Source organism: Nerophis ophidion, linkage group LG14, assembly GCF_033978795.1.
Source record: "Nerophis ophidion isolate RoL-2023_Sa linkage group LG14, RoL_Noph_v1.0, whole genome shotgun sequence".
Taxonomy (NCBI): Eukaryota; Metazoa; Chordata; class Actinopteri; order Syngnathiformes; family Syngnathidae; genus Nerophis; species Nerophis ophidion.
Genome location: NC_084624.1, coordinates 38752957 through 38775925, shown reverse-complemented (window position 1 = coordinate 38775925; position 22969 = coordinate 38752957). Strand labels below are relative to the sequence as shown.

The 22969-nt window shown below is 42.6% G+C and overlaps 1 protein-coding gene across 2 annotated transcripts in view; it reads right to left on the bottom strand.

Moving 5' to 3' along the window:
• Window positions 1-22969, bottom strand: part of adcy8 (adenylate cyclase 8 (brain)) — a 176530-nt gene that overhangs the window by 82596 nt on the left and 70965 nt on the right. For both annotated transcript variants that reach the window (XM_061920711.1, XM_061920712.1), the window contains exon 2: window positions 2933-3082. In XM_061920711.1, coding sequence (XP_061776695.1) covers window positions 2933-3082 — 150 coding nt within the window. The remainder of the gene's footprint in view (window positions 1-2932; window positions 3083-22969) is intronic.

The window sequence follows — 22969 nt, the reverse complement described above, 5'->3', positions numbered from 1 at the left end:
ACTTGTCTTGCTGAAATAAGCAGGAGCGTCCATGATAACATTGCTTGGATGACAACATATGTTGCTCCAAAACCTGTATGGACCTTTCAGCATTAATGGTGCCTTCACAGATGTGTAAGTTACCCATGCCTTGGGCACTAATACACCCCCATACTATCACAGATAGTGGCTTTTGAACTTTGCGCCTATAACAATCCAGATGGTTATTTTCCTCTTTTTTCCGGAGGACACCACGTCCACAGTCTCCAAATATAATTTGAAATATGGACTCGTCAGACCACAGAACACTTTTCCACTTTGCATCAGTCCATCTTAGATGAGCTCGGGCCCAGCGAAGCCAGCGGCGTTCCTTGGTGTTGTGGATAAAATGGGTTTTGCTTTGCATGGCAGAGTTTTAACTTGCACTTACAGATGTAGCAACCAACTGCAGTTACTGACAGTGGGTTTATGAAGTGTTCCTGAGTCCATGTGGTGATATCCTTTACACACTGATGTCGTTTTTTGATGCAGTACCGCCTGGGGTTCAAAGGTCCGCGATATCATCGCTTACGTGGAGTGATTTCTCCAGATTCTCTGATCCTTTTGATGATTTTACGTAACTTAGATGGTAAAATCCCTAAATTCCTTGCAATAGCTCATTGCGAAAGGTTGTTCTCAAACGTTTCGACAATTTGCTTACAAATTGGTGACACTCACCCCATCCTTGTTTATGAATTACTTAGCAATTCATGGAAGCTGCTTTTATACCCAATCATGGCACCCACCTGTTCCCAATTAGCCTGCACACATGTGGGATGTTCCAAATAAGTGTTTGATGAGCATTTCTCAACTTTATCAGTATTTCTTGGCACCTTTCCCAACTTCTTTGTCACGTGTTGCTGGCATCAAATTCTAAAGTTAATGATTATTTGCAAAAAAAAAAAAAAAAAAAAAGTTTATCTGTTTGAACATCAAACATGTTGTCTTTGTAGCATATTCAACTGAATGTGGGTTGAAAAGGATTTGCAAATCATTGTATTCCGTTTATATTTACATCCAACACAATTTCCCAACTCATATGGAAATGGGGTTTGTAGCTAAAACACTGCCGATGGCATATGGACGTTAGCCGCTAGCTAGCTCGCCATGTCTTAAAGCACCTCTTCCTGAGGGCGTTTCAGTGTTATAACTTCACCTTTATCTTTAGTTTTTAAGCCAAAATGTGTCCGTTCTCCTTTTTCTGTCTACACACTGCGTCTGCTTGTAAGTACTCTGTGATTGTGTGCCGCCGAACATGCTTGTAAACCAGCAATATCATGATGTGACTTCAACGCGGGCGCGGGGAGGTGTGGGACTGGTACGTTTTAGAGCCGGTATCGTACCAAAAAGGATTCATTAGTATCGCGGTACTATACTAATACCGGTATACCGTACAACCCTAGTACAAACAGTTGTGATGGTCCACAAAGCCGAGAAACTTGAAGAACTTTGTAGAAACATTCTCACAGAATGGCACTCATCTGCTCTACACACATACTCATATGTGATTGGCTCATGTTCAAGCCCCGCCTACTCTTTCCATTTCAACCATGGCTGAGCTCATCATGCCTGAAGGCTTCGTGGAAACAAGACATAATAAAAGCTTTTCTGGGACTCGCACGCTGTCCACTTCACTACGTAAACACAACGCCACTCACATTTTGTGTGTGTGTGTGTGTGTGGGTGTGTGTGTGCGTGCGTGTGTGTGACAGGCGGCAGTGGATCGATGTGGCGTCCATGTTTGTCTCCAGTCAGCAGTCTCATTAGCACAGTCGCTAACATTGTGTGCTGTCAACAGAAATCCATCAATAGCTTGGTTCCTCTCGTCAAACTCGCTTCAAGATGCTTCACATTGCCGCCGGACATGAAGTGCACCGCGCCGTGATTTGTGTGTTTGTGTGTAAGGACAAGTAGCTGAATGAAGATACAGCGCAACCTCTAGGGCAGTGGTTCTTAACCTGGGTTCGATCGAACCCTAGGGGTTCGGTGAGTCGGGGTCAGGGGTTCGGCGGAGGTCAAGACACACCCGACTCATCGTGTAAATGTCTGGTTCAAACACTGATGACATCTATTAATCAGACAAAGAAGTAAGGAACCATGCAGAGACAGAGTTCAATTTAGCTCATGAGGAGAACGCATGGAGCTGCACACTTAGTCACAGTCTCGCCCTACGCTCTAAGGTTCAGCTCCCGCGTCCCTCTATTTATTCAGGAGTTTCATAGTCAACATCACTGAGGCCGCCTCTAAAAGGAGTGGTCACATATATTATGCAAAGCAGGTCCAGTACGCACAATATGTGACGGAATGTGCTGGGGGCCTTGTGATTTCCTTGTTTCGGCTTTGTCTGCGTGCTGTCATCTTATCTTAGTTGAGGTCCTTGAAGTCCTTGGCTGTTAGCAGGCTAAAACAAATACAACATCTGCGGCAGAGGCCATCACTCAGACAATAAGTATTGTCCTTGCACAGATAGAAAAAAATGTAGCTTGAGCACAATAGCTAATAACTATGGCAACGGACTTTAAGCATACTAAAGTTGTGTGATAATATATGCACACGGTTATTCTAACAGTAAATTAAAACTTCTCCTGGTGGGGTTCGGTACCTCCAACAAGGTTAAGAACCACTGCTCTCGGGTCAAGCTTCTTTTTATACTTATGTAAAGAATGTTAAAAGATGTACTGAGACTGTCATGATTTATTAGTAGTTCAACCTTGGTGCAACGTTCAAGATCGTGAAAGTGCTTGAAGGTTTTTTCGCTCATTCACGAGGAGAATTTTGGCGTTGACCGTCTTTTTCAGGATATTTTCACATGGTTTATATTGTTTGAACATTTTAACACGGTGACAGGAGGTCTGAGGACCACCCAGCAACCTTCAGGTTGGGAGACCACCACTCCCGTCCGGGTAGCACTCACCTGTCTCTGGTTCTCTGTCTCCAGACGCAGGCGAGCCTCGATGCAGCGCCGCGTCTCCAGGAAGGCCTGACGCTGCGCCCGGTCAGACAGGTAACTGATGAAGATCCCGGCCGTGTTCATGCACATGAACAACACGGTCTGAGCCGCCACCTGGAAAACACACACACACAGTAGGTCACAATGCATGCACTGAAAAATGGTACACCGGGGACGTGCGGTCAGGGTAACAATGAAAAGAAATATAAAATAGAGACGTCCGATAATAGCTTTTTTTGCCGATATCCGATATTGTCCAACTCTTAATTACCCATACTAATATCAACCGATACTGATATATATGTGGAATTAACACATTATTATGCCAAATTTTGTTGTGATGCCTCGCTGGATGTATTAAACAATATAACAAGGTTTTCCAAAACACATCAACTCAAGATATAGAAAAAAATGCCAGCACGGCACTGCCATATTTATTATTGAAGTCAAAAAGTGCATTATTTTTTTTTTAACATGCCTCAAAACAGCAGCTTGGAATTTGGGACATGCCCTCCCTGAGAGCGCATGAGGAGGTTGAGGTGGGCGGGGTTTGGGGAGCCGAAAGGGTAGCGGGGGGTGTATATTGTAGTGCCCCGGAAGAGTTTGTGCTGCAAGGGGTTCTGGGTATTTGTTCTGTTGTGTTACGGTGCAGATGTTCCCCCGAAATGTGTTTGTCATTCTTGTTTGGTGTGGGTTCACAGTGTGGCGCATATTTGTAACAGTGTTAAAGTTGTTTATACGGCCACCCTCAGTGTGACCTGTATGGCTGTTGACCAATATGCTTTGCATTGTGAAAAGCCCTTGATATAATGTGACAGGGACGGCACACAAAGGCAGGGCCCTTAAAGTTTATTGGCACTCTGTACTTCTCCCTATGTCCGTGTACACAGCGGCGTTTTATAAAGTCATAAATTGTACTTTTTGCACGCTCATTAGCTTTGGGTGTTGTTAGCTGATGATACCAATTTGGATAGTTAGTAGTAGCTGCATTTAAATGTGTATTCTATCATAACAAGATGACTGCAAATTGTTCATTGCTTCTCTTGGACTGCTTTTGTATGTGTGCCCGCGCTCCCTGGGCGTACATGTCGACGTGACCGCCGTAAACACCACTCGTTTTTTTCGTACCACTCTGTGGCGGTCTTGCATCTCCGGGTTCCTTGGACCACCAATGACGGACATGACAGGCGTGGCAGTTTGGCGATTCTGTTTTTTTTGCAATAAACTCTTCTTTTCTTGCCTTTCTGCTCTTCAGTACTCGCCTCTTTGGGTTGCTTTTCAGCCTTCCGTGTCTCTGTCTACGTCTTGCTTGTTCTCGGGTTCGTTCTTTCTCAATAACTCCCACTTCACCAACCACGTCCTTCTTGGCTGCAGCCCTTTTGTAGAGTGACAGGTGATCGGACAACTGCGCCCAGGTGGGCCATCTACGCACCTGTCGCCGATCTCGTAGTTGGCCCCGGCACACGCCGCCTCGCTGCAGGCCACGCCTTCTGACACAATCATTATCAAATGTACACACAGTCTAAGTAGATCACTCGCAACGCTCCCACTAATGAAACAACAAAAGTTATAGTTTGCACACGATGTTTAGTGCGTGGTATTTGGATCTCAGTACAGCACTACGTGCAAGCCTGCAAGTGCACCAGTATCACATTACAACGCGTCTTTTGACATTGCTTCTTCTCTTCACCGTCCTCTACCCATCACGTAAGACGGTGCAGGCAGCATTGCCACTGTTTAAGCCACACACACATCAAAACAGTCACACGCTCTTAGGGTAATTTGCATGTCAGATAAGCCTGGGCAGGTCTTCTACTAGTTCCCTGCCAACAATCACAGAGGATGCTTGGAGTTGGCCCACAAAGAGACAACCTGCTGTGACTTCAGTGACATGAAACAACACACAGAGACCAAACACGTTTTTTTTTTTTTTCAAATTATACACCTGCAGTTGAGGTCAAAAGTTTACAAACTCCATTTCCATATGAGTTGGGAAATTGTGTTAGATGTGAATATAAACAAAATACAATCATTTGCAAATCCTTTTCACAAGATATTTGATGTTCATACATACATTTTTTTTTTTTTTTGCAAATAATAATTAACTTAGAATTTCATGACTGCAACACGTGCCAAGTTGGAAAAGGGCATGTTCACCATTGTGTTACATCACCTTTTCTTTTAACAACACTCAATAAACGTTTGGGAACTGAGGAAACTAATTGTTGAAGCTTTGAAAGTGGAATTCTTTCCCATTCTTGTTTCATGTAGAGCTTCAGTCGTTCAACAGTCTGGGGTCTCCGCTGTCGTATTATATGCTTCATAATGCGCCACACATTTTTGATGGGAAACAGGTCTGGACTGCAGGCAGGCCAGGAAAGTACCCACACTCTGTTTTTACGAAGCCACGCTGTTGTAACACGTGCTGAATGTGGCTTGGCATTGTCTTGCTGAAATAAGCAGGGGCATCCATGAAAAAGATGGCGCTTAGATGGCAGCATATGTTGTTCCAAAACCTGTATGTACCTTTCAGCATTAATGGTGCCTTCACAGATGTGTAAGTTACCCATGCCTTGGGCACTAATGCACCCCCATACCATCACAGATGCTGGCTTTTGAACTTTGCGTCGATAACAGTTTGAATGGTTCGCTGACACGATGTCGAATACTTCCAAAAAATATTTGAAATGTGGACTCGTCAGACCACAGAACATTTTTCCACTTTGCATCAGTCCATCTTAGATGATCTCGGGCACAGAGAAGCCGGCAGCGTTTCTGGATGTTGTTGAAAAATGGCTTTTGCTTTGCATAGTAGAGCTTAAACTTGTACTTACAGATGTAGCGACAAACTGTATTTAGTGACAGTAGTTTTATGAAGTGTTCCTGAGCCCATAAGGTGATATCCTTTAGAGATTGATTTCGGTTTTTGATACAGTGCCGTCTGAGGGATCGAAGGTCACGGTCATTCATTGTTGGTTTCCGGCCATGCCGCTTATGTGGAGTGATTTCTCCAGATTCTCTGAACCTTTTGATGATATGGACCGTACACAATGAAATCCCTAAATTTCTTGCAATTGCACTTTGAGAAACGTTGTTCTTAAACTGTTTGACTATTTGCTCACTCAGTTGTGGACAAATGGGTGTACCTCGCTACATCCTTTCTTGTGAAAGACTGAGCATTTTTTGGGAAGCTGTTTTTATACCCAATGATGGCACCCACCTATTCCCAATTAGCCTGCACACCTGTGGGATGTTCCAAATAAGTGTTTGATGAGCATTCCTCATCTTGATCAGTATTTACTACCACCTTTCCCAACTTCTTTGTCACGTGTTGCTGGCATCCAATTCTAAAGTCAATGATTATTTGCAAACAAAAAAAAACGTTTATCAGTTTGAACATCAAATATGTTGTCTTTGTAGCATTTTCAACTGAATATGGGTTGAAAATGATTTGTAAATCATTGTATTTCGTTTATATTTACATCTAACCTTTCCCAACTCATGAAAACGGGGGTTGTAATTAATCTGTGCCTTCATGGACCATCCTGCTCCACAAATCCCTCTGGTGGGAAGCCACCCCCTAGGTATTGCAAGCATAGGTTGTGCCAGCGCAGCCTTTGCTAAGCTCAAGAAAATAGTTTTTGAGAATAGGGTCATCCAGACCAACATCAAGCTTCTTGTCTATCAAGCTGTAGTTCTGCCTACTCTGTTCTAGTGGGCTGATAGCTGGACCACCTACAGCAGACACCGGAAGGCTCTGGAGCAGTACCACCAGCGATGTCTGCGCAAGATCCTCAGGATCAGCTGGGAAGATAGGCGCACCAACATTAGTGTTCTGAAGGAAACTAACATGCCCAGCATCACTACAACTGTCATACAGTACCAGCTGCGATGGACAGGCCATGTGATACGCATGCCAGACAGTTGCCTTCCAAAACAGATGTTGTACGAACAACTGACGGAAGGACAACGCACCCAAGGGGGACAGAAGAAGCAGTACAAAAATCCACCTGGGGAAATACCATGCTATCTGCGTGCCGGCCGGACGCATGCATTTCGGTGCTCCTATCGTCACACATACAAAATTGCAAGGCATACTTGGTCAACAGCTATACAGGTTACACTGAAGGTTGTGTTATAAAAAACTTTAACACTCTTACTAATATGCGCCACACTGTGAACCCACACCAAACAAGAATGACAAACGCATTTCGGGAGAACATGCTCACAGTAACACAACATAAACGCAACACAACAAATACCCAGAATCATTTGCATCCATGACTCTTCCTGACTATATTATACACCCCCGCGCCTCCAACTCTGCCCACCTCAACCGATGCATTAACTGTTCAATAATAATGAGCTGTATAAAAGGAAATCAAATAGTGTATGTCCTTCGCTATGTGGTAGGTTCCTGCGGACGTTATCTCCTTCTGTTGTTGACTATTTTTTTCATATGGTGTTGATCTGGGAATGGTTGCTTGGGCATTTTGTGGGTGTGGCACCAAACGGAGATGTTCACATGCGGAGTTCCATGCACTCTTCATTCTCTCGCTGGTGACTTTTCAACTGATGCTACAAATTAACAATAATGCTACTTTTTGTAGCAACGCCTTTTTGGTATCCTGGAGCATTCAAAGTTCCTTTCATTGGAACTAAGGGGCCAAACCCATCTCCTGAAAAAAAAACCCACACCATAATTCCTCCTCCACCAAATTTCACCCTCGGAAAATGTACCGTTCTCCTGGCAACCTCCAAACCCACACTCGTCCTTTAGAAATTTCTCGGCTGGATTTGTTGCGCAGGTGGCATCCTATGACAGTTCCACGCTGGAAATCATTGAGCTCCTAAGAGCGGCCCATTCTTTTACAAATGTTTGTAGAAACTGGTCATTTGGTTATATATATATATATATATATATATATATATATATATATATATATATATATATATATATATATATATATATATATATATATATATATATATATAACAAAAAAGAAAAGACACAACCAAAACATCAGTCAAATAAATACAGGCAAATATTGACATGAAGCCACAGACAACTGAACTCTTGAATGGCCCCTACACGGTGCAGCAATACACAAAAGCAAACAAAAGGCTCATTAATTATTTACATTTCAATTACTTTTCAGTCGGGTTTAAATTGGAGATCTGTCTCTTTTAGATATTTTAGGAACGCAACCCATACTTCTTGAAATTTTACAGAACAACCATTCAATGTCAGCCCAATTTTCTCAATTTCAAAGACATGAGGGAATAACTCTAATCCAGCGAATGTGGCAGGGAGGCGTTGCAGCCTTCCAGTTGAGCACAATCAGGCTTCTCGCCAACAAATTAGGAAATGCTACCAAGTTGTTTTTGGATTTGCTAAGAGAAGATGACAAAGGGGTTACCCCAAATAGTCCGCTAAGAGCAGGGGTGTCAAACGTATGGCCAGCGGGCCTAACAGGTTTTATCCAGCCCACGGGATGAGTTTGCTAAGTATAAAATTGAGACGAAATCTTTGAATGATAGAAACCGATGTTCTAAATGTGTCCACTAGGTGTCGCTATAGGAATTCTTTGTATCTTTGTAGATTATACTACATATGTAAAAAATATAAACCACATGATAATAGGGCACCAGTCGAGGAAATCGAGCAAACTACATAAATAACATACTGTCATTTGATTTTGATATTATTTTTTTATCTTGATGGATTGAAAATGAACAACAACGAGTTGACTGATCTGAGATGGATTGAAAATTAATACCTCTTGTCCAGGGTGTACACCGCTTTCCGCCTGATTGTAACTGAGATAGGCACCAGCGCCCCCCGCGACCCCAAAGGGAATAAGTGGTAGAAAATGGATGGGATGGAGTTGACTGATGAACATCATTTATTCAGAAAGTATAAATAGCGACAAATAAAGATAGAACACTATTAATGTATGTGAATATGTAAGTGTAAAAAAAACTCAACAACATTATGATTTGTACATTTTCAGAATGTGCTTGTTCTATTTTTAAACAAAGAAAACAATCTGAAGTTGTCTTTATTTCTAAGTTATTGTGCCGTGATTTTTACCAGTCCAGCCCACTTAAGAGTGGATTTTTCTCCATGTGGCCCTCGATCTAAAATGAGTTTGTCACCCCTGGCTTAGAGGATTGGATTCAATCTTTTCGCCAATTACCAAAGACAAAGTATTAAAAATGTCAGTCCAGTAACAGCACATGGATGGGCAAAGCCAAAACATATGTACTGGATTAAGTTAGCTGGAGTCTATCACACGTAATGCTAATATTTCGCCCTTGGTAAATTATGTACAATATATTAGCTTGCTTTGAATAAGGCTGTGTCTAGTACAAATAGAAGACTTATAAACTCTGCTTAAAATCTCTGTCCAGCTCCCCACAGTTGGGGTCACTCCTAAGTCACCCTCCTAAAGTGACTTAATTGAATTTAGAGACTCGGGGTTTAAAATTAAAAATGTGATTGTAAATACGAGTAATTGATTATTTTAAAATCGGAAGTGGTGTCAAAAATGCATTTAAAATTGCGTCAGTTGGTAAGTTTGGAAATCTGGTAAAAGTATTACGAATAAAACTGCGGATCCGTAGATATCTAAAAAAAAATGTTGCTTAGGGAGTTAAAATGTATTACAAAGTCGCTGAAATGAAGGACCTTCGTATTGTGCCTCACAATACGAAGGTCTTGGGTTCGATCTGCGTGGGTTTCCTCCGGGTACTCCGGCTTCCTCCCACCTCCAAAGACATGCACCTGGGGATAGGTTGATTGGCAACACTTAATTGGCCCTAGTGTGTGAATGTGAGTGTAAATGTTGTCTGTCCGTGTTGGCCCTCCAATGAGGTGGCGACTTGTCCAGGGTTTACCCCGCCTTTCGCCCGTATGCAGAAAGACGGAACGCCCCGCCCCGAGGGGACCACAGACCCCCCTGCAGCCGGACGGGAAGACCGCCCCACCCCACCAGCAAACAGGCCCCCATGAGCTCCAGGAGAGCATGGCGGGGCCTGTCATATACCGCTGAAAGACCGCCCAGCACGAGGCCACGGGAAACACCCACCCCACCTGCAGGGACCCCAGCGATGGTGCCTTGGCAGATCTTCCCCCTAAGGGAAGAGAAAGAGGGGGCAAAAAAAAAAAGGAGATCACAGACACGCTGACACACAAGGTTACTACCCCAGCAGCTGGCTGCCTTACAGCGCTGCAGAAAACCCTGCAGCGCACCGAGTTGCCACGATAGATGCAGTAATTAGACCCAGCAGGCCCCAACCAGGACAGCATCCAGAAGGGGTGAACGGTGGGACCCAGGGACCCCAGACACGCAGCCCGGCTGCAGTAGCCTGAGGCGCCGACTCACGCCTGACAAGCAGGCCCCGAGAGCGCCCCCCAAAAATACATATGGTTATATATACATACACACACACATACATATATATGCATGTGTATATATACACAAATATACATATATATACACAAATATACATACATACATACACATACCTACATACTTACAAATACATATACCTACACACAAGAAGAAGCGAAATCGGAACACAAACCAAAAGTGAGGACAACTGACCACCCAATCCATCTCTGTTAAAAAAAAAAAAAAATTAATAAAAAAACGCCTTTCACTGTAAACAAACATGGCTTTGTGCATGTCTGGTTGTCTGACGTTATCACAGTATTTATTTAAAATGTTTTCCTTCTGTTCACTACTTTAGCTTTACCTCTCTTTTTGAAATGAAGCTGTTCTGTGCCATTTATGTATGTACACGTTGCCACGCGTCTTCATGTTACGACATTCTGTGTACGTGTCTGAGGCTTGCAGTTAGCACTTGGAGTAGATGTAATGTCGTAAATAAAACAGCTCATTGAGACGACAACTGGATCCATTCTTTTATTGTTACGTGGACATACCATACCATACTTTTGTTTTTGCTAGTTTTGTTTTAAAGCAACAAACTCAACAGCATACTTCTGTACATTTTGAATCAGGGGAGACAGCAGCAAGACAATGGCTTCATTCCGAGACTATTAAATGTAGTGCCGCCTCTACCACCGAAGAGTAGATAATATCGAAGACATGCAAGGTAAGGATAATTCAATCCCGAATTTTCGAGGATGTATTTTCATGACTTGGCCCGTCTCGATCAGAATGAAATTCTGTTTCAAACGTGCGATCGGTTCAGAATATTCCCAATGGCGTGTTTACATGAAGAATTTTTATTCCAGTTAGGCATTTAATCCGTTTAAATGTGTCAATGGGCACATGTGGCATTATTATTATTATTGGTACTTGAACATCCATCCATCCATTTCTACCGCTTGTCCCGTTCGGGGTCGCGGGTGGTCGCTGGAGCCTATCCCAGCTGCATTTGGGCTGGAAGGCATCGTACACCCTGGACAAGTTGCCACCTGAAGGAAGCCGGAGTACCTGGAGGGAACCCACACGGTCACGGGGAGAACATGCAAACTCCACACAGAAAGATCCCGAGCCCAGGATTGAATCGAGGACAACTCAGGACCTTCGTATTGTGAGGCACATGCACTGACCCCTGTTCCACCGTGCTGCCCGGTACTTGAACAATAAAGTTAAAAAGTTAAAGTACCAATGATAGTCACAGACACACTAGGTGTGGTGAAATTTGTCCTCTGCATTTGACTCATTCCCTTGTTCGCCCCCTGGGAGGTGAGGGGAGCAGTGAGCAGCAGCGGTGGCCGTGCCCGGGAATCACTTTTGGTGATTTAACCCCCAATTTCAACCCTTGGTGCTGAGTGCCAAGCAGGGAGGTAATGGGTCCCATTTTTATAGGCTTAGGTGTGACTCGGTCGGGGTTGCTCAGAGCAATGAGCAGCCTTTGTAAACATCCATCCATCCATTTTCTACCGCTTATTCCCTTTTGGGGTCGCGGGGGGTAAACATATTTAAAAAAAAGTCAGGACCTTATACAGCTGTGAACCTCAATTTTTCAGAAAAGGGAATGTGGAAGCTTATTGAGACGAGCGTGCTCAGTGTGAGACACGTAAGTCACACACGATGTCATGTGACGTTAGAGCAGGTGGTCGCTCATGATAGTGGGCGGTCTGCCCCTGCTGCAGGACGCCATGCCTCAAAAAGCACACAGAGTATTTATTTCACGCTTGCTCGTTGTGTGGGAGGATCAGATCAGACTGGAGCTTCGAGACGCTAACACACACACACACACACACGCACACACACACACGCACACACACACACACGCACACACACACACACACACACACACACACACACACACACACACACACACACACACACACACACACACACACACACACACACACACACACACACACACACACACACACACACGCAGTGAGGCGCGGCGCCCCCTGGGTGCATTACGGCGTGCTACTCTGTGTTATTGTGAATCTCTCCCAGGACGCCATCAGGGCTGATTCAATTTCTTCGCTTGCCCCCGAAGGCCTCTGCACCTCCCACGGAGACCAAAATTAAAAAGCCCACAAGCTGTGGCAGCTGCGGCGCCATCTATGTTGTTTTGGAACACGCTCGTTAAAGGCAAATGGCACTGATGTGGATGTTTTTAACGAGGACTCATTAGAAGCGGGGAACATGTAACATGAAAAACACGACGCCAGGTTAATAATAGTCACAGGGATCACATGTTAAACACACACACACACAGACAAAGTCAACAATAACGAGTCTTGCAAGTGACCTGCATGTAACCTACGGTTTCAAGGTCACATGACCGCGAAGGAGAGTTGAACGCCATATCGCCGTGATAAGTAAAATTATCATTCATCACCATGGCACCGCACAAAAATGCCTCCACAAAAATTTGTGCAATTGACCAAAAAAACCAACAAAAACTGTTACAGGGCTATGTGGCCATATTGACATTAGCATCTACAGACATTGTTACATGATCATCTAGGGCAGTGGGTCTCAACCTTTTTTCAGTGATGTACCCCCTGTGAACATGTTTTTAATTCAAGTACCCCCTAATCAGAGAGCAAAGATTTTTGGTTGAAAAAAAGAGATAAAGAAGTAAAATACAGCACTTTGTCACCAGTTTCTGATTTATTAAATTGTATAACAGTGCAAAATATTGCTCATTTGTAGTGGTCTTTCTTCAACTATTTGGAAAAAAAGATATAAAAATAACTAAAAACTTGTTGAAAAATAAACAAGTGATTCAATCATAAATAAAGATTTCTAGACATAGTAGTAATCATCAACTTAAAGTGCCCTCTTTGGGGATTGTAATAGAGATCCATCTGGATTCATTAGCTTAATTCTAAACATTTCTTCACAAAAAAAGAAATCTTTAACATCAATATTTATAGAACATGTCCACAAAAAATCTAGCTGTCAACACAGAATATTGCATTGTGGTATTTCTTTTCACAGTTTATGAACTTACATTCATATTTTGTTGAAGTATTATTCAATAAATATATTTATAAAGGATTTTTGAATTGCCGCTATTTTTAGAATATTAAAAAAAAGTCTCACGTACCCCTTGGCATACCTTCAAGTACCCCCAGGGTTATGCGTACCCCCATTTGATAACCACTGCTCGAGATCAGTAGTTCTTTTTGAAATATTCTAAAAATAGCGGCAATTTAAAAAAATCCTTTATAAATATATGTATTGAATAATACTTCAACAAAATATGAATGTAAGTTCATAAACTGTGAAAAGGAATGCAACAATGCAATATTCAGTGTTGACAGATAGATTTTTTGTGGACATGTTCTATAAATCCATCCATCCATTTTCTACCGCTTATTCCCTTTTGGGGTCGCTGGCGCCTATCTCAGCTACAATCGGGCGGAAGGCGGGGTACAACCTGGACAAGTCACCACCTCATCGCAGGGCGAACACAGCAACATTCACACTCACATTCACACACTAGGGCCAATTTAGTGTTGCCAATCAACCTATCCCCAGGTGCATGTCTTTGGAAGTGGGAGGAAGCTGGAGTACCCGGAGGGAACCCACGCGTTCACGAGGAGAACATGCAAACTCCACACAGAAAGATCCCGAGCCTGGGATTGAACCCAGGACTGCAGGACCTTCGTATTGTGAGGCAGACGCACTAACCCCTCTCCCACCGTGAAGCCCATGTTCTATAAATATTGATGTTAAAGATTTCTTTTTTAAATTTTTTTCAGTGAAGTGAAGTGTGAATTATATTTATATAGCGCTTTTCTCTAGTGACTCAAAGCGCTTTACATAGTGAAACCCAATATCTAAGTTACATTTAAACCAGTGTGGGTGGCACTGGGAGCAGGTGGGTAAAGTGTCTTGCCCAAGGACACAACGGCAGTAACTAGGATGGCACAAGCGGGAATCGAACCCGCAACCCTCAAGTTGTTGGCACGGCCGCTCTACCAACCAAGCTATGCCGCCCCATTGATGTTAAAGATTTCTTTTTTTGTGACAAAATGTTTAGAATTAAGTTGATGAATCCAGATGGATCTCTATTACAATCCCCAAAGAGGGCACTTTAAGTTGATGATTACTTCTGTGTAAAATGTTTTATTTATAATTGAATCACTTGTTTATTTTTTTACAACTATCTTTTAGTTATTTTTATATCTTTTTTCCAAGTAGTTCAAGAAAGACCACTACAAATTAGCAATATTTTGCCCTGTTATACAATTTAATAAATCAGAAACTGATGACATAGTGCTGTATTTTACTTCTTTATCGACCAAAAATGCTTTGCTCTGATTAGGGGGTACTTGAATTAAAAAAATGTTCACAGGGGGTACATCACGGAAAAAAGGTTGAGAACCACTGTCCTAGAGGAGCTTTTGAGTTTTAGACGGTGGTCACGTTCCCACAAGACAATATAACCACTAGTGGCCTAGTGGTTAGAGTGTCCGCCCTGAGATTGGTAGGTCGTGAGTTCAAATCCCGGCCGAGTCATACCAAAGACTATAAAAATGGGACCCATTACCTCCCTGCTTGACACTCAGCATCCAGGGTTGGAATTGGTGGTTAAATCACCATAAATGATTCCCGGGCGCGGCACCGCTGCTGCCCACTGCTCCCCTCACCTCCCAGTAGGTGGTCAAGGGTGATGGGGGAGATTGTATTTCAAATGCAGAGAATAATTTCGCCACATCTAGTATATGTGTGACAATCATTGGTACTTTAACTTTAACTTTATAAGAATATGTCAATTTGATAGAGTTGATCCATATGCTCTTAAAGAGAAATACTTTACTCAAGATGTAAAAGTTTCAACATCACCTAAGTCAGGGGTCGGTAACTCGAAACGTTGGAAGAGCCATATTGGACCAAAAATACAAAAAACAAATCTGTCTGGAGCTGCAAAAAATGACAAACCGTATATAAGTCTTATAATGAAGGCCACACATGACGTAAGTGTCTATATTAGCTATAATGGCCTACTATCAAAATGACTATGTGTTGCAGGCTGAAGAAATTCTTGGTTGACAGTTGATGATTACTTCTGTGTAAAATGTTTTATTTATAATTGAATCACTTGTTTATTTTTTTACAACTAGCTTTTAGTTATTTTTATATCTTTTTTCCAAGTAGTTCAAGAAAGACCACTACAAATGAGCAATATTTTGCCCTGTTATACAATTTAATTAATCAGAAACTGATGACATAGTGCTGTATTTTACTTCTTTATCTCTTTTTTTCCAAACAAAAATGCCTTGCTCTGATTAGGGGGTACTTGAATTAAAAATATGTTCAAAGGGGGTACATCACTGAAAAAGGTTGTGAACCACACTGCTTTACTGGTCAGAATTAGCGCTGTATTAAACGAGCTACCATAATTTGATTAACGTGGACCCCGACTTAAACAAGTTGAAAAACTTATTTGAGTGTTACCATTCAGTGGTCAATTGTATGGAATATGTACTGTACTTTGCAATCTACTAATACAAGTTTCAATCAATCAGCGCTGATCGCCCGAAGTTAAAACACAGCCACGAATAGAAAAGACATCGCAAAGTCACCAATGTCAATACAAAACAGACTACATATCTTTCTGCACAATATCTACTTACATATATTTGACCAAGTTTCGTGATGAAGCTTACATTTGTGGATTTCTATCATTATTGCTTCTTATCTAGAACACGGTGTCCAGTCGTTGTTAAAAGTCTGATTTTGGCAATTTATTTCGATTTTTTTTCAAGGTTGAAATAGTAGTTTTCTTCTACTCACTTTACTGTTGCTTTATCGTGACACAAATGTCTCACTGTGTCTCCCTGCGGGGTGGCGGCAGTACTGCATACATGGGCAACCCAACCCATTACGATTATTAAAGTGAATGAAAAGCTTTGGCGGACCGGATGTTGAAAATGCTTGCTTCCCTTCTACACCAAGTACTAAACCTGTTTTTTTTTTAGTGGCATCAAATACTTGTTTTTCACAATCTAAAACAAAGTGCAGTTATTTATACCAATTATTTCATTTTTTTTTTTTTATTCTGTCCCTCGGTTACATTAACGCTACAGTACCATAAAAATGATACACTTCATGTAGCGGCAAACGTAGAGTTATGGTTGGATGGTGTCAAACACTTTGATCCAACTCTTTCATTTTAGTCACACACAAGAGTGTTACTAAAACAGCCTTCTTTCAAAGCCGTAATATTGCAAAAACAAATTCCATTTTGTAAACCATTGACGCTGAGATCATTATTTATAGGTTCCTTACATCTCGATTGCTGTAACATATTATTTTCGGGTCTCCCTATGTCTAGCATTAAAAGATTACAGTTGGTACAAACTGACAAGAACAAGAAAGTTTGATCATATTACGCCTATACTGGCTCACCTGCACTGGCTTCCTGTGCACTTAAAGGCCTACTGTAATGAGATTTTCTTATTTAAACAGGGATAGCAGGTCCATTCTATGTGTCATACTTGATCATTTCGCGATATTGCCATATTTTTGCTGAAAGGATTTAGTAGAGAACATCGACGATAAAGTTCGCAACATTTTGGTCGCTAATAAAAGAGCTTTGACTGTACCGGAAGTAGCAGACGATGTGCGCGTGACATCACGGGTTGTGTAGCTCCTCACATCCTCACATTGTTTACAATCATAGCCACCAGCAGCGAAAGCGATTCGGACCGAAAAAAGCGACGATTGCCCCATTAATTTGAGCGAGGATGAAAGATTCGTGGATGAGGATAGTGAGAGTGAAGGACTAGAAAGAAAAAGAAAAAGGCGAGGGCAGTGTGAGCGATTCAGATGTTATTAGACACATTTACTAGGACAATTCTGGAAAATCCCTTATCTGCTTATTGTGTTACTAGTGTTTTAGTGAGATTATATGGTACCTGAAAGTCGGAGGGGTGTGGCCACAAGTGTGGTGACCGCCAGTGTCTCCGGTGGGAGGAGGTAAGAGAGTCCGCAGCTGCAGGAGGACGCGAGCCCCGCTCATGTCTACGGTAAGAGCCGACTTATTACCACAATTTTCTCACCGAAATCTGCCGGTTGACATGTGGTCGGGATCCATGTTCGCTTGACCGCTCTGTTCCATAGTAAAGCTTCACCTTCGGGAATGTAAACAAGGAAACACCGGCTGTGTTTGTGTTGCTAAAGGCAGCTGCAAAACACCACTTACCACCTACATCTTTCTTCTTTGACTTGTCCATTATTAATTGTACAAATTACAAAAGATTCAGCAACACAGTTGTCCAGAATACTGTGTAATTATGCGATTTAAGCAGACGACTTTTAGCCGTAAGCGGTGCTGGAAGAACATGTCTGCTACAACCGGTGAAGTCACGCGCACGCGTCATCATACCCGACATCATTCCGCGATGTTTTCAACAGGATACTTTGCGGGAAATATAAAACTGCATTTTAGTAAACTAAAAAGGCCGTATTGGCATGTGTTGCAATGTTAATATTTCATCATTGATATATAAACTATCAGACTGCGTGGTCGGTAGTAGTGGGTTTCAGTAGGCCTTTAAGATGTGACTTTAAGGTTTTACAACTTCAATCAATCCATCAATGTTTACTTATATAGCCCTAAATCACAAGTGTCTCAAAGGGCTGCTCAAGCCACAACGACATCCTCGGCTCAGAACCCACATCAGGGCAAGAAAAAACTTAACTCGATGAGAAACCTTGGAGGGGACCACAGCTGTGGGGCCCCCCCTGGGCGACCGGTGCAAAGGATGTCGAGTGGCTCTAGCATAATGTTGTGAGAGTCTAGTTCATAGTGGATCTAACCTAATAGTGAGAGTCCAGTCCATAGTGGGGCCAGCAGGAGACCATCCCAAGCGGAGACAGGTCAGCAGCCCAGAGACGTCCCCAACCGATGCACAGACGAGTGGTCTACCCTGGGTCCCGACCCTGGACAGCGCGCGCTTCATCCGTGGCCACCGAACCTGTGTCCCCTACCCCCTCCATGATGAAGAGGGGGACAGAGCAGAAAAAAAACGGCAGATCAACTGGTCTAAAAGAGGGGTCTATTTAAAGGCTAGCGTATACCAATGAGTTTTAAGATGGGACTTAAATGCTTCTACTGAGTTAGTATCTCTAACTGTTACCGGGAGGGCATTCCAGAGTACTGGAGCCCGAATAGAAAACGCTCCATAGCCCGCAGACTTTTTTTGGACTCTGGGAATCACTATTCAATAGAAGCATTTAAGTCCCATCTTAAAACTCATTTGTATACTTTAGCCTTTAAATAGACCCGCATTTTAGACTAGTTGATCTGCCGTCTCTTTTCTGCTCTGGCCCCTTCTCCTGCATGGAAAAGTTATTAGGTGACCAGATGACGCGCTCGCTGTTCAAAGCCGGAACCCGGGGTGGACCACTCATATGTGCATCAGTTGGGGACGTCTCTGCGCTGCTGACCTGTTTCCACTCAAGATTATCCCCTGCTGGCCCCACTATGGACTGGACTCTCACACTCTTAACAAAATCCACTCGACGCCCATTGGGTTGAGTTTTTTCTTGCCCTGATGTGGAATCTGAGCCCGAGGACGTCGTTGTGGCTCATGCAGCCCTTTGAGACACTTCTGATTAAGGGCTATATAAATAAACATTGATTGATTGACTTATTTTGCTCACTGTACCGATGTTCCAATGTTCTCTCAGATACAGTTACAGTATGTGGTGCCAGAAGGGTTAGGATTACGTGAAACATAGCTGGATATTTTCAACAAGTAAAATTATGGTCACTATAAATAAACATGAACATTCTAGAATACTAAAAGTGGTTTGTATTTGGTGCTGAGTGGAGCAGATGAAAACCAGTGCTGTGTTTTAGGAGGAGCAAACTAAAGAAACAAAAAGCCTAAAGGCGCTGAGAGGTATCAATGGAGGTGTGAAGCCTCGGTCTGAAAGGAAAGAAAGGTGGCGAGCCAAACCGCATGAATATTTCATGCTCACAATCTTGCCTTTGCTCTACGCTGACAAGAACTTTTGGCAACAGTTCCTCTTCGCTGACAAGTTTTTTTTTTGAAGACAGGATTTGTGCAGCTTAGTCCCTCGCGTGTCATCTGCTTGCATGGGCGGGGCCTGGACCCTGCTGCTAATCAAGCAAGCTGAGGGATGAATTTTGACGCGAGTGTTGCGGCCCAGCTGAACACATAGTGCACGGTCCGGAATTGATGATTGCATCGAAAAAGTGGGCCTAGTTGTGCAATCGATCAATCAAAATACAGCACAGTTGACATAGTCAAGCCAGAGCTAGCACGCCACATGATTTCTTGTGGCCTGCGAAAGTCTGAAAATAATGAAAGTCAATACAGGACTTGAAGGCCTACTGAAATGAGATTTTCTTATTTAAACGGGGATAGCAGGTCCCTTCTATGTGTCATACTTGATCATTTCGCCATATTGCCATATTTTTGCTGAAAGGATTTAGTAAAGAACATCCACGATAAAGTTCACAACTTTTGGTGCTGATAAAAAAGCCTTGCCTTTACCGGGAGTCGCAGACGATGACGTCACAAGGGTGAGGGCTCCTCACGTCCTCACATTGTTTACAATGGGAGCCTCCAGCAGCAAGAGCTATTCGGACCGAGAAAACGACAATTTCCCCATTAATTTGAGCGAGGATGAAAGATTCCTGGATGATGATATTGATAGCGAAGGACTAGAAAAAAAAAACAACAAATAAATAAAGTAATAAAAAAAAAAAGGCGATTGCATTGGGACGGATTCAGTTGTTTTTAGACACATTTACTAGGATAATTCTGGGAAATCCCTTATCTTTCTATTTCGTTGCTAGTGTTTTAGTGAGACTAAATAGTACCTGATAGTCGGAGGGGTGTGTCCACGGGTGTGTTGAGGCCAGTGTCTGAGGGAAGTCACGGCAGATACAAGGACGGCGCAAACTCCACAGATCTCCAGTAAGAGGCGACTTTTTAACACAATTTTCTCACCGAAACCTGCCAGTTGACAAGTGGTCGGGAACCATGTTCGCTTGACTGCTCTGATCCATAGTAAAGCTTCACCTCCAGGAATTTTAAACAAGGAATCACCGTGTGTTTGTGTGGCTAAAGGCTAAAGCTTCCCAACTCCATCTTTTTACTTTGACTTCTCCATTATTAATTGAACAAATTGCAAAAGATTCAGCAACACAGATGTCCAGAATACTGTGTAATTGCGCGATGAAAAGAGACGACATTTAGCCGCAAATGGTGTTGCTCTAATATTGCCTGACAGTCAGTGACGTCACGCGCTCGAGTCATTATTCCGTAACGTTTTCAACAATAAACTCCGCAGGGAATTTAAAATTGCAATTTAGCAAACGAAACCGGCCGTATTGGCATGTGTTGCAATGTTAATATTTCATCATTGATATGTAAACTATCAGACTGCGTGGTCGGTAGTAGTGGGTTTCAGTAAGCCCTTAAACTTTCTTGCTAAATGTATTGCTGTAAAAATGCACCTGGGGATAGGTTGATTGGCAACACTAAATTGGCCCTAGTGTGTGAATGCGAGTGTGAATGTTGTCTGTCTATCTGTGTTGGCCCTGTGATGAGGTGGCGAGTTGTCCAGGGTGTACGCCACCTTCCACTCAATTGTAGCTGAGATAGGCTCCAGCACCCCCGCGACCCCGAACGAGACAAGCGGTAGAAAATGCATGGATGGGTGGATGCACTCGTTCTTTCAGTGTTGGCAGAAAAATATCTACTGCTCGTAATTGTACAAGTATGTCTTTTAAAATTTAAACTAGTGATGCCTAGAGCCCCCAAAAAAGTCTGCGGGCTATTGAACCTTTTCTAATCGGGCTCCAGTACTCTGGAATGCCATCCCTAAAAGGACCTAAAATGATTTCAACCTACATTTAAAACTCTTCCTTGAGTTCGAGATAATAAGTATTGGATACAGTCTATATGCATGTTTGATTTCGGGGGCGTTCCCAGATTGCAAATGAAACCTCGTACCACCTTCTCTAAAAGCACACAATTCATCTTTTGAAATTGTGCACTGTTTGACTGATATAATTTCCTTGGTATAAAGGGTATCCCTAAAGTCAGGACATACAATATAGCACACAGAACAGGCCACACGTTTGGACACACCTTCTCATTTCAATGCGTTTTCTTTATTTTCATGACTATTTACATTGTAGATTGTCACTGCAGGCATCAAAACATTGACACCTTTGAAGTGAAAAGCATTACAGGTGACTACCTCTTGAAGCTTATCAAGAGAATGCCAAGTGTGCAAAACAGTAATCAGAGCAAAGGGTGGCTATTTTGAAGAAACTACAATACAAAACTTGTTTTCAGTTATTTCAGCTTTTTTTGTTAAGTACATAACTCCATATGTGTTCATTCACAGTTTTGATGTCTTCAATGACAATCTCCAAGAGGGGTGTCAAACTCATTTTAGCTCAGGGGCCGCATGGAGGAAAATCTATTCCCATGAGGGCCGGACGGAAATCGTGGCATAATAACTTCAAAATCCAACTACAGCAACTTCAGATTGTTCTCTTTGTTTTACCAAAATAGAACAAGCAAATTCCGAAAATTTTAAACATCACAAATAATCATCTTGAAAAAATTGATGCAGTTTAAAAAACACCATGAAGAACACAATGAACTTACTCTCAGTGTATCTACAGAGCAATTCAACTTTAAGACACAGTCCGTTTCGAATTGAACAAAAAACGAAATAACGCATAAATGAAAACTACTTTTAACTACCTCATTTGTCATTTCCACATATTATTTCCTGTGCTAACCCAACAAACCATACAAACTGACATGGAAATTTAAGAGGATTGAGGTACTCCCTCCCTTCGAGGCATCACGGTGTATGGATAGAATAATAAAAGCTGTGAAATGTGTGAACAATTTCAACAAACCAGAAATTAAAACTTAAAAGACTCACAGTATTGCAGTGAATCTCACATTGTTCCATCCATCCATCCATCATCTTCCGCTTATCCGAGGTCGGGTCGCGGGGGCAGCAGCCTAAGCAGGGAAGCCCAGACTTCCCTATCTCCAGCCACTTCGTCTAGCTCTTCCCGGGGGATCCCGAGGCGTTCCCAGGCCAGCCGGGAGACATAGTCTTCCCAACGTGTCCTGGGTCTTCACATTGTTCACTTTCTTTAAATTTAGAAATGTTTTTTATTTGTTTTACATTTGGTCGGTGGAGGAGAGGAGTCGCAGCCCCGCTTTATCGTGTACCTCTTGCTTGGTATACTTGCTCGCCCCGGTATAAACTATTTGCTTGCCTAACAGAAATTTTATTGCGACATCCAGTGGACACATATAGAACAGCAATTTCTTTAATTTAAAAGTGCAGCTCAATTTTTCACATGGCAAACTCATCTTGCGGGCCGAATTGAACCAGTTCGCGGGTCTGATCCAGCCCGCGGTCATACTTGCCAACCCCTCCCGATTTTCCCAGAAGACTCCCGAATTTCAGTGCCCCTCCTGAAAATCTCCTGCGGCATCCATTCTCCTGAGTTTCTCCCGATTTC